The following is a 15,418-nucleotide window of genomic DNA, read 5'->3' as shown; positions in this document are numbered from 1 at the left end:
CTTAAAGAGTTAATCGATCTGCATTTTGTGTTGGGTGTCGAATCGAGCAAATTGTTTAGAAGGGGGATCGGGGGCGATCATCGGAGGGTTAAGACTCACCTGATCTCTGGCCAATTGGAACCAGGTCTTGATGATCAGCGCCAGACGCGTGTCGTGATAGTTCTTCGTCGTCTTCACGCTGATGAAAATGTCATCCAACTCGGTCGTCGGTGGCTGCGGCGTCGCTGTCACCGCTCGCTGCGACAGATCATGGAGCAGCTCCCCATTGCGACTGCGACGAGCGAGTTCGGTGAGGAGCGTCGCCGTTGGCCTCTCGCTCACCTCGATGTCGCTAAAGTTGAAGCTGTGGATGTCCTTGCGTATGATCAGCGAGGGCGTAATAGGCGACGGCGATGGCGACGATGCAACTGCCACAAGTTGCAAGCCAGCGGCAGCAACAGGCAACTCACTTGCATGCTGTGTGGTCGTCGTTGCAGGTTCATTGCCATCCAACAGACTTGAGCTTAATTGTGGCTGCAACTGCAAAAGAGAGAGAGAGAACGAAAGATCGGTTAGAGCGAGAGCGTGTAAATTTGTTGTGTACATCGCTGTGGAAGCAGATTTGTGGTCGCTGCTGCTGTTGCTGCTGCGTTGAGAGGCATTTTCACCTGGCAAACAAAAGGCGAACTTCAATTGGTAAACAACAATGGCAAACAAATGAGCTGCAGGCAAGCAGACAACACACACACACAACAAACAGGCAGCTGAGTTAAAGAGGTGAGAGTGATCGACTGTGAAATACCTGGTACACAATTTAAGAGAAGGTCAATAAGTGAAAGCGAAGTAAACTAAAAGAGTATGGGGCACATCTTATTTGCAATATATTGTTTATTTCTCTACTCATTATATTTATCTATTTAATATAATCTATTTATTATTAATAACTTGATTGAAGAGCTAATTAGCTTTGAGTATATTAAAGTATTTCGTACTAGGCCACAACTTAATAATGTTTAAGATACTTCGAGTTTAAGCACTAAATCAATATTGCGCTTGAGTTGCCAGCATTGTTAAATGCTTTAAAGGTAAAGATGGCAAAAATGTTCATACTTTTATACATATTAATTGGCAACCAACTTTCTTTTTAGACGTTATACACTTTGGAAATATTCTTTTTAACTTGATGTTAATAAAACAAACATGAACGAAATCTTAATGCCATCAAAATAAACCTACTAATATCAATTCGAGGTCTACTTAAATTATGTTAAATATTCATATCCTAATTAAAAGTTCCGAAATAATGACAATTTTTATTTTGTAATATAATACTTTGTCCATTAAAATGTATGCCAAAATCATTTCGAATCGTGCATGCCATTCATTTATTTAAATATACTATAGATATCGTGAAGATGATCTTCACTTATTTTAGAGCAGTTAATTTACAAAATAGGTAAGTTACACAAGTAAACGTAAATTTATATTACATACAAAACGATATGAAACGATTTGATCAGTGCTGTTTAAGCAGATGATCTATATAAATTAAAAATTGTGTAAAACACAAGGTATAACATATTTTATGAGCAAAAAATTGTATTAACAAGGAAGCCCACAAATTTTTTCTCTCATTCACTCATACTCTTTTTAAGGATCCAAATGAATATTAGACCAAAATGAATATTATACCCCAACTGGCTGTTTCTAGTTTCTAAAATATGTTGTGTTGGCTCTTGAACTTGATCAAAGTAGTGAACTCACTTTTTTTTAACTGTTGAGGTTCATCAAAGTAATGAACTGACTTTTTTTTAATTTTTGAACTTCACTTCTCTGTTTTTAAATTCAGCATACAAATCTATGCACCTATAGCATAGGCTTAACATTGCAACGAAAAAACCTTTACCTTATCCACTAACTTAGCATACCTTTCTTCTCTTTAACTACCGGGTATCACAACAACAATCAGCAAGCCATAAATGCTGAGTAAGTGCAAACAGAGACAGAACGAGCGCGTAAAGCGAACGTTTGTTGATCGGCAATCAGAGCCAAGATTGGGAACTCCTCTAGCTCTCCGCTGCCTACTCTTCCCCCTTCCCTCCCCTGCGCACCTCTTCAGCACTCTCTGCTGCCTCTTGAGGCGCTGTGTAGGCTCGAGTTTTGATTAATTTCCACTGATAACAGGTTCATTTGCTTTTGTTAAGCGCGGCAATTCTTCAATTGCTTTTAATGCTGCTTCAACTTCTCTACTGCTTCTTCTTTCTCTTCTCCCCCCATCTCTTCTGATTCTTCTTCAGTGTTTGAGTTTTGATTGAAGTGAGCTGATAAAGGCCAAAGACAGCACTTGAGCCTGTTTTACTTTATTTTCTTGAGATTTGTTTTTTTTTTATTTTTGGGTTCTCTGCGCTTTTGCGCCAAGTGTTAATTTACTCGACCTTTTCCGCTATGCAAAGCAGCAGGCGCTTCCTCTATGCTTCCCCTCTCCCTTCCCCCTCTCTTCCCCTGTTTTTACCTGGCCCACACATTTGCCTAGCTTCAGTATTTTTTATAGCTCATTCGCAGCGCATTTTCTCAAACTGAAAATGGAAACATTTCTTTGTCCACAATCTTATTTCCCCCCCTCTCCGCTCTCTGCGCTCTCTCCTTAATCTATCTACCGTTGATCTTTTTATTACATGGTAAACGGGTCTTTCGGCTGCTGCTCTGTGGCTGCTTCACACGATATTGTTCGCTTGATAGACTAAAGACTTCAGAGCTCAATACAATTTTATTGCGGCACGATCGACAAACGGTGTTCGCCACACAATGGGGCAAGAGAAGGAGGGTTGAGAGTGGAGAGTGAAGAGAGAAAAGATGCCCAGCTACTGCCTAATGAGCCACAGAAGCCAGAGACTGAAGCAGTTTTGAGTAGATGTGGAAGACAAGTGCGAAAAGCAATCAAAGCGCTGGAAATATTAATTAATTCCGCGATAAACGGAGCTCAACAAAATCGAAAATCGTGATCAGCGGCAGTGAAAGCGACTTTGACTACGAATCCGGTTAACAACGCGCATTCAGAATTGAATTAAGTCAACAAACAGCCTTGCATAGATTAGAATGTTGCACCACTTGCTGCAACACAGCTGCCTGCTTGCAACGTCGCGAGTCGCGACTGATGTAATTCATGTATGCAAAATATGTTCGACGAGGGGCAAAGTGGCAAAAAAAAAAAGCTTGGCGAATTACGCGAACGTGAGGCGATCGCAACAAAGTAACAAACAAACAGGGAGTTGCAACACAGAAAGAGAGGGACGGGTGAGCAAGAGAGAAAGAAAGAGAGAGAGAGAGAGAGTTGGGGGCAGAGACACAAGCAACGCTGCTGGAGACACGTGTGGCCATATAAGCGCTATTGTCAAGCACGCCTGCGCACACACAACACAACACAAAGAAAAACAACACAAAACTTACAAACTACAAGATACAAGATACAATATGCCACATACTGCAGATACAACAAACTAGAGAAATGACAGTTGAGTAAACGCGACTGCGAGATACGCGGTATTTGATTTGTAAAGAATGTACGAAAAATCAAAATTTTAATTTGGAGTTTACAATGAAATAAAGAATGAAGAAATGAAAAAGGAAGAAATGAATAACTTGAAATTTTAAAGTGAACAAAATAAATATATACTAGCACCCAAAATATTAGAAAAATTTCAATGTTACATTTCACTTAACACAAAATTGCAAAAGGCAGAATAGAGAGTTTCAAAATTAGGAAATGTTATAAAATTTTCATAAAAAAAAGTAATATAATCCTTTTATCTTGATATTAGTGTGTCAAATAAATGTTCCAAAAAAACTGTGTTGTCAATAATAATAAATAATAATTAAATAAGCTTTAGAAAAATATCGAATATCAAATTCGTTGTGTTCTTTCTTATAGTTGTAGAGTTTATTCTAAAACAAATATTTTATGGACATTCATATAATACAAAAACTTCTCATCTCAATATGCTATTTAAAAAAATAAAATAAATAAATGCTTTCAAAATAAATGTTCAATGCATCAAAATATAAATTTATGAAATTTTCGAACAACTTATTATATTAAAAATAGTATAAAGTTTGTGAACAACTTCTTATATGCCTAGCTAAATTTTGTTTGGCTTTTTTCAATCTCAAATAATCTTGGATACGAGTATCTGTAGATATCTATAGATATTCACAAACATTACAGCATCTGCTCTTATCATTTCCCCAGTTCTATAAGTTATTACAGATTTTTATAGACTTCGCGTTTAGAGCTAATTAGTAATGCTTCCGTATTAGATCAAAGACATGAGATCATAAACATCACATTCAAGCAGATCTACAGGTTTAAGAAATATATATTAAATAGATTTCGCTGTTAACGATAGTTAGGAATACTTTCGTAAGAGATCAAAGATATGAGATCAAAAACTTCAAAGCCTAGCAGATCTATAAGTTATTACAGATTTATATAGACTTCGCTGATAAAGCTTATTAAGCATACTTCAGTTTGAGATCAAGGATTTAAGATCAAAAACACATAGTCTCTAAGCTTCACATTCACATTCACATTTATGAGATCGAAGATAACTTACTCTCTTTCAATTTCCAACTGAGTTATTATACCCCTTCTTCAACATGACTACAGGGTATAAAACAGCAGGCGCAACTAAATGTACACACATACACCCTCACCACACACACACACATACACACTAAGAGAGTTCGCGCAGGCGTTTGCCTAGTCGAAATTGAACACGCTTCGTGTCGGGGCAATTGTGTAATGCTTCATTATGGACATGATTAATATGTTTATAAACAATTTTCATGTCAATTAATAACAAGCAACAACAACCAGAAATACACAAAAGGTGCCCAGGCCAAAAAAGGGCGCTAGATTAATGAAGTTTCCCAATGCCATAAACTCACTCTCGACTCATTCCTTTCAATCAACAAACAAGAACTCCAGCTGTTTCTCAAGAGAGAATCAAAGAGAAAGGGAAATGAAGTAGAGTGTGGAGTGGAGAGAAAACGGCGAGAAAAGCTGGTAAAATCTTCATTAAATGCTGTTTTAACAATATTAAACCAAAAGATACAAATCTACGATAAGATACACAGCCACAATCAAAGTCACATATCAGCCAACTGAGCGACAGCGCGCAGAGAGAGAGGAGGAGAGAGAGAGAGAGAGAGAGAGAGAGATGGGAAGCACTGGGAGACTCAACGATTGGAAGATTCTCAGCCTGAGTCTGAACCTGCGATTGCGATTGGGATTGAGCCTCAATTAAGTAAACTGCCGACCACCAAAAGATCGAAAAAGACCAGCAGCTGACTAAGATACACTGAGCGAAAAGCGGACCTATTAAAATACTAATATGATCACTATACTAAGAGAAAGAGATAGAGAATTTGTTGCGTGATCTTTTGATTTTTTATTTATGTTTCAATAAATTTTTAAGGGCAACAACAAGTTTAGTTGTTATTAAAATTGATGCATATCATATATACTTATAATAATTAGCATTAAAAACGTGACCGTATTTGTTCTTTGCTTTGTTGTATGGTCACACTAGATCTTAACTGTCTTTATATCTGTACATTCGAAATACGAAAATATAAGCTAATTATATGTTTATATATTAGGTTGGCCAAAAAGTCTTGCGGTATTTTTATTGAATTTTCAATTGTTCATAAAATTGGTTAGAATAATGCGATTTAAGTCAAATATGCGCCGTTTTGTTCGATGACGAGTTCCCAACGAGATGCCAACTTCATAATGCCCCTCTTATAGAAGCTCGCTTTTCTATTGGCAAAAAACTCGGAGAGCCAATTTTCACAGGACTCTCTTGTGGCCAATTTCCGACTACCAAGGTCGTTCGCCATGGACAGAAATAGGTGGTAATCACTTGGTGCGAGATCCGGACTATACGGTGGATGCAATAGAACCTCCCATCCGAGCTCTCGGATTGAGCGTTTGGCCATAGGAGAGCAGCTCATAGTGGATGATTCCCTGCCAATCCCACCAAACACACAGAAGAACCTTCCTGGCCGTCAATCCAAGCTTGGCCACCGTCTGGGCAGCTTCACCGCTTTTCGACCACGACCGTTTGCGCTTCACGTTATCGTAAGTGATCCACTTTTCATCGCCAGTCACCATCCGCTTCAAAAACGGGTCGATTTTGTTGCGATTCAGAAGCGATTCGCATGCATCCATACGGCCAAAAATGTTTTTTTGCGTCAAGTCGTGTGGCACCCATACATCTAGCTTTTTTTTTAATCCAAGCTTCTTCAAATGGTTTAAAACGGTTTGATGACTCATGCCAAGCTCTTGGCCGATGCTACGGGTGCTACTATGCCGATCTCTTTCGATCAATTCGGCGATTTTATCGCAATTTTCGACGACAGGCCTTCCGGACCGTGGCGCATCTTCGACCACCTCCGCACCAGAACGAAAACGTTGAAACCATCGTTGTGCGGTGGAAATGGAAACTGTATCGGGTCCATAAACTGCACAAATTTTATTGGCAGCATGAGTTGCATTTTTGCCTTTATCGTAGTAGTACTGTAAAATATGCCGTATTTTCTCTTTATTTTGCTCCATGTTTGTGACGCTATAACTCACGAACGACTCAAGACAAACAACAATAAATCAAACACGTGTTAGCGCGGGAAAAGAGCTTTCCAAAAAGGTATCGCATGAACCGATTCGATAAATAGAACTAGAACTACGCGCTTGCAAAGACACCTATCGGAAATACCGCAAGACTTTTTGGCCAACCTAATATAAAACTAAACAATGCAGTTCAAAAATATATTCATTTTGCTTTCAATTTTATATATTTCTTTGTAATCCTAAATGCAATATGAATAAGTATTTGAATGCGCAAACAATTTTGAATCTTCTCTAATTATATTGAGTTATCAAATATTATGCAACATTACTTTAAGTCTTAGTTTAGAGAAGTTTATACGTTCCTTAAACTAGGCAAAGACACAACAGCCAGCGATAGTAAATTTATCCTAGGTTATAAATTAATAATAAGAGTTTCTTGTAATTTTATATTTGTATCATAAAATTTAGTGATTATCAAAATTGTCATAGAATCATTTCACACAATCAGTGGAAACTACGTTAAACTAATTAGAAGGCATTCAAGCATAATGAATAAAGATTTAAAACTGTAACTGACTATTAAATAAATAATCATGCACCCAAAAGTACGCAAATATTTCCTCAAACAATTTTAGTTTTTGAAAGTATTTTGCAACACAATTTGAAGTAGCAATCAGAAGAAGATTTAAAGTTAATCCATCGGTCGGGTAAAAAAAATAAATAAATAAAGTTAATCCAATTATCAAAGCTAAGTTTCACCTAAGAAGTCTCAACTAATTTGGCTTCTAAGCTCAATTTAAGAACTAAGAACTTTAAAGCAGCTGTTAAGCAGCTCAACATACGTAAGTCCAACTTAAGTATTGATTATCAATAAAGTTGCTTAAAACTTTGCTTAGCATTTAGTTTCATTTCTCAAAGTGTGTCCAGCTGCAACAGATACAAAGATACTCTGAGACTCAGATACTGCGATGCTCAGATACATTTAGGTTGCAAGTTTTATCAGACGCGGCTTAATGTCGTCAACTTTTTGGGTAGTACGAGTAGCGGCTGTTTTTGTGTGTTGCCGCTGATTATGTGGCAAGAAGAGGGAAGAGGGAAGAAGAGTAAAGAGGAGAGAGAGGAGTGGACAGGCAGCTGCTACTGCTGGACAGGACGCTGCATGCTGTGGCATGCAACAAGCGCGGCACCTGCGAAAACTTTTCAATGATATTCTTTGACTTTGTTTCGGGGTATTTTTTAACTTTTTTTTTCGGTTTTTTTAAGTTTTGCCTTGAAGACTTTAAAACTTGATTTGCATGCAAAGGCCGTCGCTTGATCGTTGTTGTTGTTGTTGTTGTTGTTGTTCTTCTGTGTTGTTGCTTGGTATGCACAAGGCAAAGTACACGGAATCAATCAACAATCAAACAACAAGCGAAACTCATTCTGCGCGCCACTTTAAACCAATTCGCATAAACAAATTCATTTATCGATTACTTTCGTCATTTTTTTATGATTTATGCGTCAGCAACACGCGACAACTGAAAAGTGTGGTGGGGAGGGGAAGAGGGGCATGAACTAGGGGCGTGTACAGTGGTCATGCAATCGGACAATTGTCATGCTTTATACGCAAAGCAAAGACGTCTGCGTCAGCTGTAAAATTCCGAGAAGCAACAAGCGACAATTTGCGCAACATTTGAACAAAACTAATAAAAATAAAAGGAAAATGAAAATGAAGAAATAAAAAAATGTATATTTTCAACATTGCATTGCATTTAATGTGGTCACAACAACAACAACAATGGCAACTGCCACAAAATGAGCTGACACAAGTCACAGACCTCTGAAAAGCAAAGCGACTTCAACGAAAACTATGTGAATTCAGCATTTTCAAGTTTCATCACATTACGCTGAGAACTCTTAACTCTATATAACTCACTAAGTTCTGGGCTGGTTTCCGGTTAAGTCGCAACAATTTGCTCGAAATTAAAACGGAATAAAAAGTTTTTAATGATTGCAAAAGCAAACACACACATAAAACTCAACTCGAAGTCAACAGACGACGAATTCCTATTTCATCGGAATTCAACTAATGCATTAATAATGCATTAGACACACACCTCTAGAAATTTGCATTTAAAAGAATCGAAAAGTTTTGCTAATGGAATTGCCAACTCAACAATTTCCGGTGAGACATTTTTATACTAATTAAAACTACTAAAAGTCAAAATCTTTTAATAAAAATGTCGTCGAAAGCTTAACAAATTGTTATGGCTAAATTATTGCTATGATATTTTGTATAAGAATTGCCGCTAATTGAATTAAAACATCAAAGTTGTGAAGCGCCAAAAAAAAGATCATTTCATTTATATACACAATATTATTTAAATTTTAACATAAATTATATTAAATGTCAACGATATTTTCTACACAATATTATTTAAATTTTAACATAAATTATATTAAATGTCAAAAACTAGATAAAACCTTAAAGTTTTCAGAGTTTTCTATACGAACTACTTTTGAATTGTCAAGTTGAAATCCGGTTAGCTGACATCAATTCAAAGATTTTTATATAGAATACAGATTTTTGAATTAGGAATCATATTTAGTCGAAGGTCTTGGTTGTTATTACTGAGTTTCCTTAAGTATATCATTAAAATAAATTTAACTTCATATGCTGAACATCATTTTTAAATTTGAATTATAAAAATACATGTTTTTTCTTTTCCCTTATTACCTTATTAACTTTATATCCTGAAGTTAATGTTTAAAATTATACAAGTTTTTTCTTTTTTAACCTTATATTCTAAAATCCTAAAAAAGAAATTGCAAAAATAAACCAATCAAAATCAGAATCCTAAATTTTTAAATATGTATGTTTTATGAATTATGAAAATTAAAGTTTTTCCTTTTCCCTTAGTGGTTCCATAAGTCTATCTATTTCTTAATAAATTCGTCTTGTATTGCGAATTATAAATTGCAAAAATAAACCATTAAAAACCACAATCTTTATTCACTCCTAAAACTCAATTACATTCTAATTTCTATGAATCACAAAATAACTATCCTAAGATCACTTTAAAAAATTCCAATTCTAATTAAATTTGTGAATGTAGAACTATAAAAATATCCAACACATACTACGCGAGGAATTTTCTTGCATTAACTAGCATAGAAAATCGTTGGCTTAATGATCCAGTAAATGATATAGTAATCCAATCCAGCCGGTTTCGCTCTGCAGCTGTGTTCAGTTCAGTTGCAATTAGCATAATAAAGATGTGAGTTTATTGTGAGAGCGAGTAAGAGGGTAGGAAAGGAAGCGACTCCAACTATATGGTATACTATGTGTTTAACTGTGTGATCCCACACTCTCCCTCTCTCTCTCTCTCTCTCTCTCTCTGGGGGCACAAGCTCTCAACTAGCCGGGCGGTCAGCCAACTTTTAGCTGCTCTTGTAATATTAGCAGGGGGAATATTTTATTACACAGAAATTTATGCAAAACCAAAGCAAAAACAACGAGAACAAGAAGGAGAAGAAGAAGGCACAGGCGAAGGAGTAGAAGGAGAGGGAATTGCAGCTTGAAAGCTTTGGCGACGCGCTGCCGACGGCAATGAAACGCAACAAAAACAAAACAACAACAACAAAGACACAACAAAAAACCAAAAAGGAAAAAAGAAAAACAAAATAAAAATTGCTAAAAACTGAAACTGTTTTATATGCAAGGCAAAAGGCAGCGACAGCGGCAAAGTCAAACTTGGAAGACATTGGCAAGGGCGCAAAAAGGTTCCAGTCCAGAGGAGAGCAGCGAGCGAAAACAGTTGGTGGGGGGACAAGGACGAACAGACGCATGCGCGCAGCTGCAAACGTCTTCAGCGTTGATTTATGAAAGTGCACGAATCGGAGACGGAGACGGCGACATGTGGAGTACAAGCCGGCAGCAGAGGGAGTGGGATGCATATAGACTACGCATGTGTGTATGTGTGTGAGCAAAGACATGCAAATTTACAAGTGGACAGCAAAAGGGGGCCCCACAAATGTTAGAGGATTGAAAAGAGAATAAGTGAGGTAGAAGGAGCGTGACACCCACGCAACCAACGATCTGTGGCGAATCTGAATCAAAAGACATTACTCACTTGCATGCCCGGATATCCGTAGGCGCTCTGATAGAGCAACAGCGTCATGTAGACAACGGCAACGGCGAGAGACATGGCTTGCAGGAGGCGTTTGTAACGTTGCGGCAGCGAGAGCACAGTCAGGCTCATATCATATGTTGTCCGAACCGTCTACGCAAACATCGATCGATCGATCAATCGTCTATCGTATCTATCGAATATCGAACCGCAAATAACACACAAAACTCTATTTTCACAAAACACAGTTGTCGCACACTGATTAAGAATTCACTTGTTTTTTGCTTCGCACTTTTGGTTCCTTTGCAAAATTTTGCTCGTGTCTTCGTATTCGTATTGCACGTAATATTTTTGTTAGGCGCGCGCGCGTACGTCCTGCTTCGGGCAAGTTAGTTGAGCAACTGACGCAGCGGCCGCACAGCCGCACTGAGCTTACCTTTCCAGCGCACAATTTTTGTAAACAAACGACAGCAGAGCGCCAAGAGAGCGCGCAAGTGAGAGAGCACTGCGCTCCAAGCTGTGCGTGTGTGCTCCAATTGGAAGCGAGGCGCGCATGCAGCAGTGTGACAGCGATAGCAACACATTTCGCAGAGAGACCAGTATTCCAATCGGAGCAGCAGAGAGCCAACGCTGCGCTCTCTCGTGGTTGTTCCAACTTGTTGCTCTCTCTCTCCGCACAGTGCAGTGCAGTTGTTGTGCGACGTCGTTGTTCGTGGGTTGCTCTCGTTGACTGGTTAGTTCCGCCTCGGCATGTGCCACAGTAGCTGCCGAAGGCGATGATCGGTTAAGCAACTCTCGTGGGCGTTAGTTCGCTCTGCCCGCTGTGGTTGCTATAGTTGTTTTGCCGCTCCCTTTTTCGCTCGCACTCGCGCAATCGTGCAGTTATCCTTGCGTCCTTGCACGCGACCTGTGCCCATAAACTACATACATGTTGGTTGCTCTGTCGACGTCGTCGTCGTCGTCGTTGTAGTCGTTGTGGCTGCGTCAGCCGACGACAATTCCATTAAAAGTTGTACGTTGTCACTTTGCGTTAACTTATCTGTGTGGCATGTTGTGCGATCGCATTTTTATTGTCGCCATTGTTTCGCTGCCCTCAGCCGCTGTCTCTGTCGCTGTCGCTATCGCTATTGCTGCCCACACACACGAATACACACACACACAACCACAGACAGAGACAGAGACAAGTCGTATGCACGTTCCGTTTTTGTCGCTTGAGTTTTCTGTAGCACTTCGTTTTTCTTCACTTGACAATGCTTTGCATGTCCCTCTTCCCTCCCCTCCCCCCTTTTTCGGCCCACTACTCTCTGCTCTGCTGCCTGTCATATTCCATGTTTGTATGGCGGCAACAAAAGCTCGTTGACGTCAACGTCGACGACGACGGCGACTGCGCTGCTCTGCTCTGCTCACACAATCAGCAACTCGGCATCTTGTTCGCTGTCCCTTTGTGCGCCTTTCGCCTGAATTGCATTTAAAAAAGCGGCCCGAGACTGAGCTCAAGTCCAGAGACCCAACTTCAACTTCAGCTCCAACTCCAGCTCCAGGGCGTGCAACCTTGTTCTGCCACAGCGCAAAAAAGACATCGTCTAACCCCCCTCTGCACACCTCGCCCTTCCCTTAGTTCCTTGGCAGACTCGTTGCTGCTCATGCCTCATTTTTAATGTGCAACAACTGCAGTAGTATGCATCAGTGTGTGTGTGTGTTTGTGTTTGCATAGGTTGCACTGGTTAGGCATGTGCCACTGCCGCAAGTCGAGGCGACTCTCTAGCGTTGCGGCCACGTTTATCGCTGGCCTAACCTTGTTAGGATTGTAAAATGTAAACCGAAGGCGTTGGTGAAGTTTGCAACGTTCGGTTCGGTTCGGTTCGCTTCAAGCTTGGGGCATGCAACCAGCCTAGTCGAGTGCTCTCAACTGTGGCACACGCTTCGCTGCCAGACTCTGGACTTTAATCGAAAAACGGTCGCGCAGTCGCCCTGCGGTTAGCTCAGGAGCGGTGCATGCAACGGCGGGGCATGCAACTGCCAAGGTGGGGGCAGGCAACACAGACTGTGTGCGCGTGCGCCTTTTGCCGCAACGTGTTCATTTCGCTGGCTCCACACATTTTGGCGCATATTTCGCTGGCTGGCTGGCAGAAAACAAAAGCAACAACAAAAATTGATGCCCGGTAGTCATGCAACAGCTGTGGCAAGGTACCAGGTAGGGGCAGGGGCAGCCAGTTGACTGACAGTCTCAAGAGTGACTGACTGACTGACGCGCAACTTGATTGCAACGCTTGTCTACTGGCAGGCAAATGCAACTCAGGCATCCAACTGAGTTGCAAGCTCCCCTCTTCCCGTGCCACATTCATCATGCCACACGTACTAGGCACGCAATTTGTTGCTCATTTCGATTTGTGATGCGTCGCATATTGATGGCGAGCGACCAAAACTGACACTAAGCAGCCTCCAGATTAATGATCCCGAATTAGTCAGTGTCACTTAGTGGAACACTCGCTGCGACGACTCGCCGAGTCGCCTCCGGGGGGCAACGAGAGGCTGCGGGCAGCGGGTAGCGGGCTGCCATTAGTCGCACGCTTAAAGTCAAAATACACGTAAATGCAAGATTGCCTACAATTGGGGCAACAACAACACTCTCTCATCACAACTCAACTCAACTGAGTTGAGCTTAGCTCATTGCAGACGAATCAAAAATTAATTTCAACATTGTGTTGCCTCGATATCATCGATCAATAACTGTCAACACAGCATTCAATGCACTAACCTTTTATTGGGCATATTGACTTCAAGGAAACGTTTGTCTAAAATATGATGTTTTTATATTATATATAAAACCAAAATAAATAAATTAAAAATAAAAAAATAAATCTTTGGCATTAAATTTCAATAAATCTAATAATTGTGGAAATAAATAAGATTGCAAATCGAAGAGGAAAATCGTTCTACAAAGAAATTAATCTTAGACAGTAAAATTCAGCAAATTTAACCAAAAAGGGAAAACAATTTGCAACATATTTCAATTAAATTGAATTAATAGCCATTGTTAAGATCGAACTAAAAAAAAAAATATATTTTTTAACAATAATATTTTTCTACAAATAATAAACAGAAATTATATTTTTCTTTAAATTCATATATTTATGTAGAAAATTCCTAATTAAACTGTACCCATTTTTATAATTTAAAACACTTTCATTTGTATGCATTTTCTTTGAAACATTATAATTTTATTATTATTTTATATTATAATTTTCTTAAAAGATATGAAAATTTGTTAAACTGAACCTTCTCAGTTATTATTAGATTGTTGTAATCAATAGGAATAAAATGACTCATTAAATATAAGATAAATAAATTACAGTATTCGAGTTATATAGGCTTTTCAAACAAGCCTTCCTATTTTTCTCTGATAAACCTAAGAATTTCAAATTCCACGCTGATTAACAGCTGAATTCTTTCTTGGCATAAGATAGTTTCTCATAGTTAAATTCAATATCGTTCAGCCTTAGAAAATATGTGCAAAAACTTTTAGGAAGCGTCTACACAATTCGGTTTTGCTCCCTAAGTTTTTGCTTCTATGATTTCACACCTATTATGTGTGACAAAAGCTTTTAAAAGCGCATTTTCTTAGTTGCGAAAAACTATATTTATAACAAAAGAATTGCTTGAAAGCTGTGGAATTCATTGAAAGCGTAGCAAAAGCAATTTTTTTATTATTTAATTGTTGAATCAGAAATTCAATTTTATAAGAAATATATAAATAAATAATAAAGGATCATGAAAGGTTTCCAAAATATTCAATTGGATTTAACATTTCAAACATAAGTTCCTTAACATAAGAGCTTATGAACATTTTAAGATTCTCAAAAACTAATTCCAAATAATTCCCAAGAAATAACTGAATACCTCCTAAAGTGCAATCTAACCTCACTTTTTGTTTCTAATATTGAAAAAGAGTATTCTGGAATCAACTTGAGCCCAGAGCATGACTTTAAACTCCTCGTTCATTAAGGTGCTGCTCCCAAAAAGTGTAATACCAAAAAATTCGTTTCTTATTTTTACAGATTTTCGATTTGAGATTTGAGCGAGGGGAGCAAGGGAGAGGGAGAGAGAAGGAGATAGGGAGACCACCTGGCGTCTGCGGAGGCTAATTGCATTGAAGGTACGCCGAAGGAGACAAAGAAATGTGGCCCAGGTGATGATATCAGCATGATCAAGCACTTAAATAAGTACAAATAATGAACGTTTGTTCCTCGTTTCCCCCCTTACCCCTTGCAACTCGACAAAGTTTACAAATTTGTTGATTCAACGCGGCATGAAATCGCTTTTCAACTTTGTTAAACTTTAATTAACCGATTTTTGTGAGAAGCGGAGGAGGTGGAAAAGAAATACGTTAAATTATATTTAAGCTGATTAAATTTATGAGTTTTTTCTTCTACTCGGTTTTTTGGCAAAACGCGACTTGATTCAATTCGTTGTGTCTAGTTGCAGTTGCGTCGTGGCGGCCTCTCGAAAAGGTCATTAAAGTGGACCAAGCTAATCAATTGAACAAACAGCGAAGAGAGTCAAGAGACCCGGAATACGCGCATACTTCAGCGATGATGTTTCCCAAAACCTAATTTTCAATTTACCAAAGCAATTAACAACAAATTTTATTGGCTTTTAAGTTGTGCAAACACGGCGGCAGTTCTTCAGCTTCGAACTCGTA

General features: G+C 38.8%; 2 protein-coding genes across 2 annotated transcripts in view; both read right to left on the bottom strand.

Moving 5' to 3' along the window:
* LOC132794263 (fringe glycosyltransferase) overlaps positions 1-11,118 on the bottom strand; it is a 38,666-nt gene extending 27,548 nt beyond the window's left edge. The window contains exons 1-2 of the mRNA XM_060804575.1: positions 10,720-11,118; positions 100-519 (exon numbers count right to left, since the gene is read on the bottom strand). Of these exons, the coding sequence (XP_060660558.1) occupies positions 100-519; positions 10,720-10,848 (549 nt within the window). The 5' untranslated portion in view covers positions 10,849-11,118. The remainder of the gene's footprint in view (positions 1-99; positions 520-10,719) is intronic.
* LOC132794267 (histone-lysine N-methyltransferase SETMAR-like) overlaps positions 5,632-15,418 on the bottom strand; it is a 20,699-nt gene continuing 10,912 nt past the window's right edge. Inside the window, exon 2 of the mRNA XM_060804579.1 lies at positions 5,632-6,783. Coding sequence (XP_060660562.1) covers positions 5,918-6,595 — 678 coding nt within the window. The 5' untranslated portion in view covers positions 6,596-6,783 and the 3' untranslated portion in view covers positions 5,632-5,917. The remainder of the gene's footprint in view (positions 6,784-15,418) is intronic.

The sequence above is a fragment of the Drosophila nasuta genome, chromosome 3 (genome assembly GCF_023558535.2).
Source record: "Drosophila nasuta strain 15112-1781.00 chromosome 3, ASM2355853v1, whole genome shotgun sequence".
In the NCBI taxonomy this organism is placed as follows: domain Eukaryota; kingdom Metazoa; phylum Arthropoda; class Insecta; order Diptera; family Drosophilidae; genus Drosophila; species Drosophila nasuta.
The sequence above is the reverse complement of the archived record's forward strand: the minus strand, read 5'-3'. Positions and strand labels throughout refer to the sequence as shown.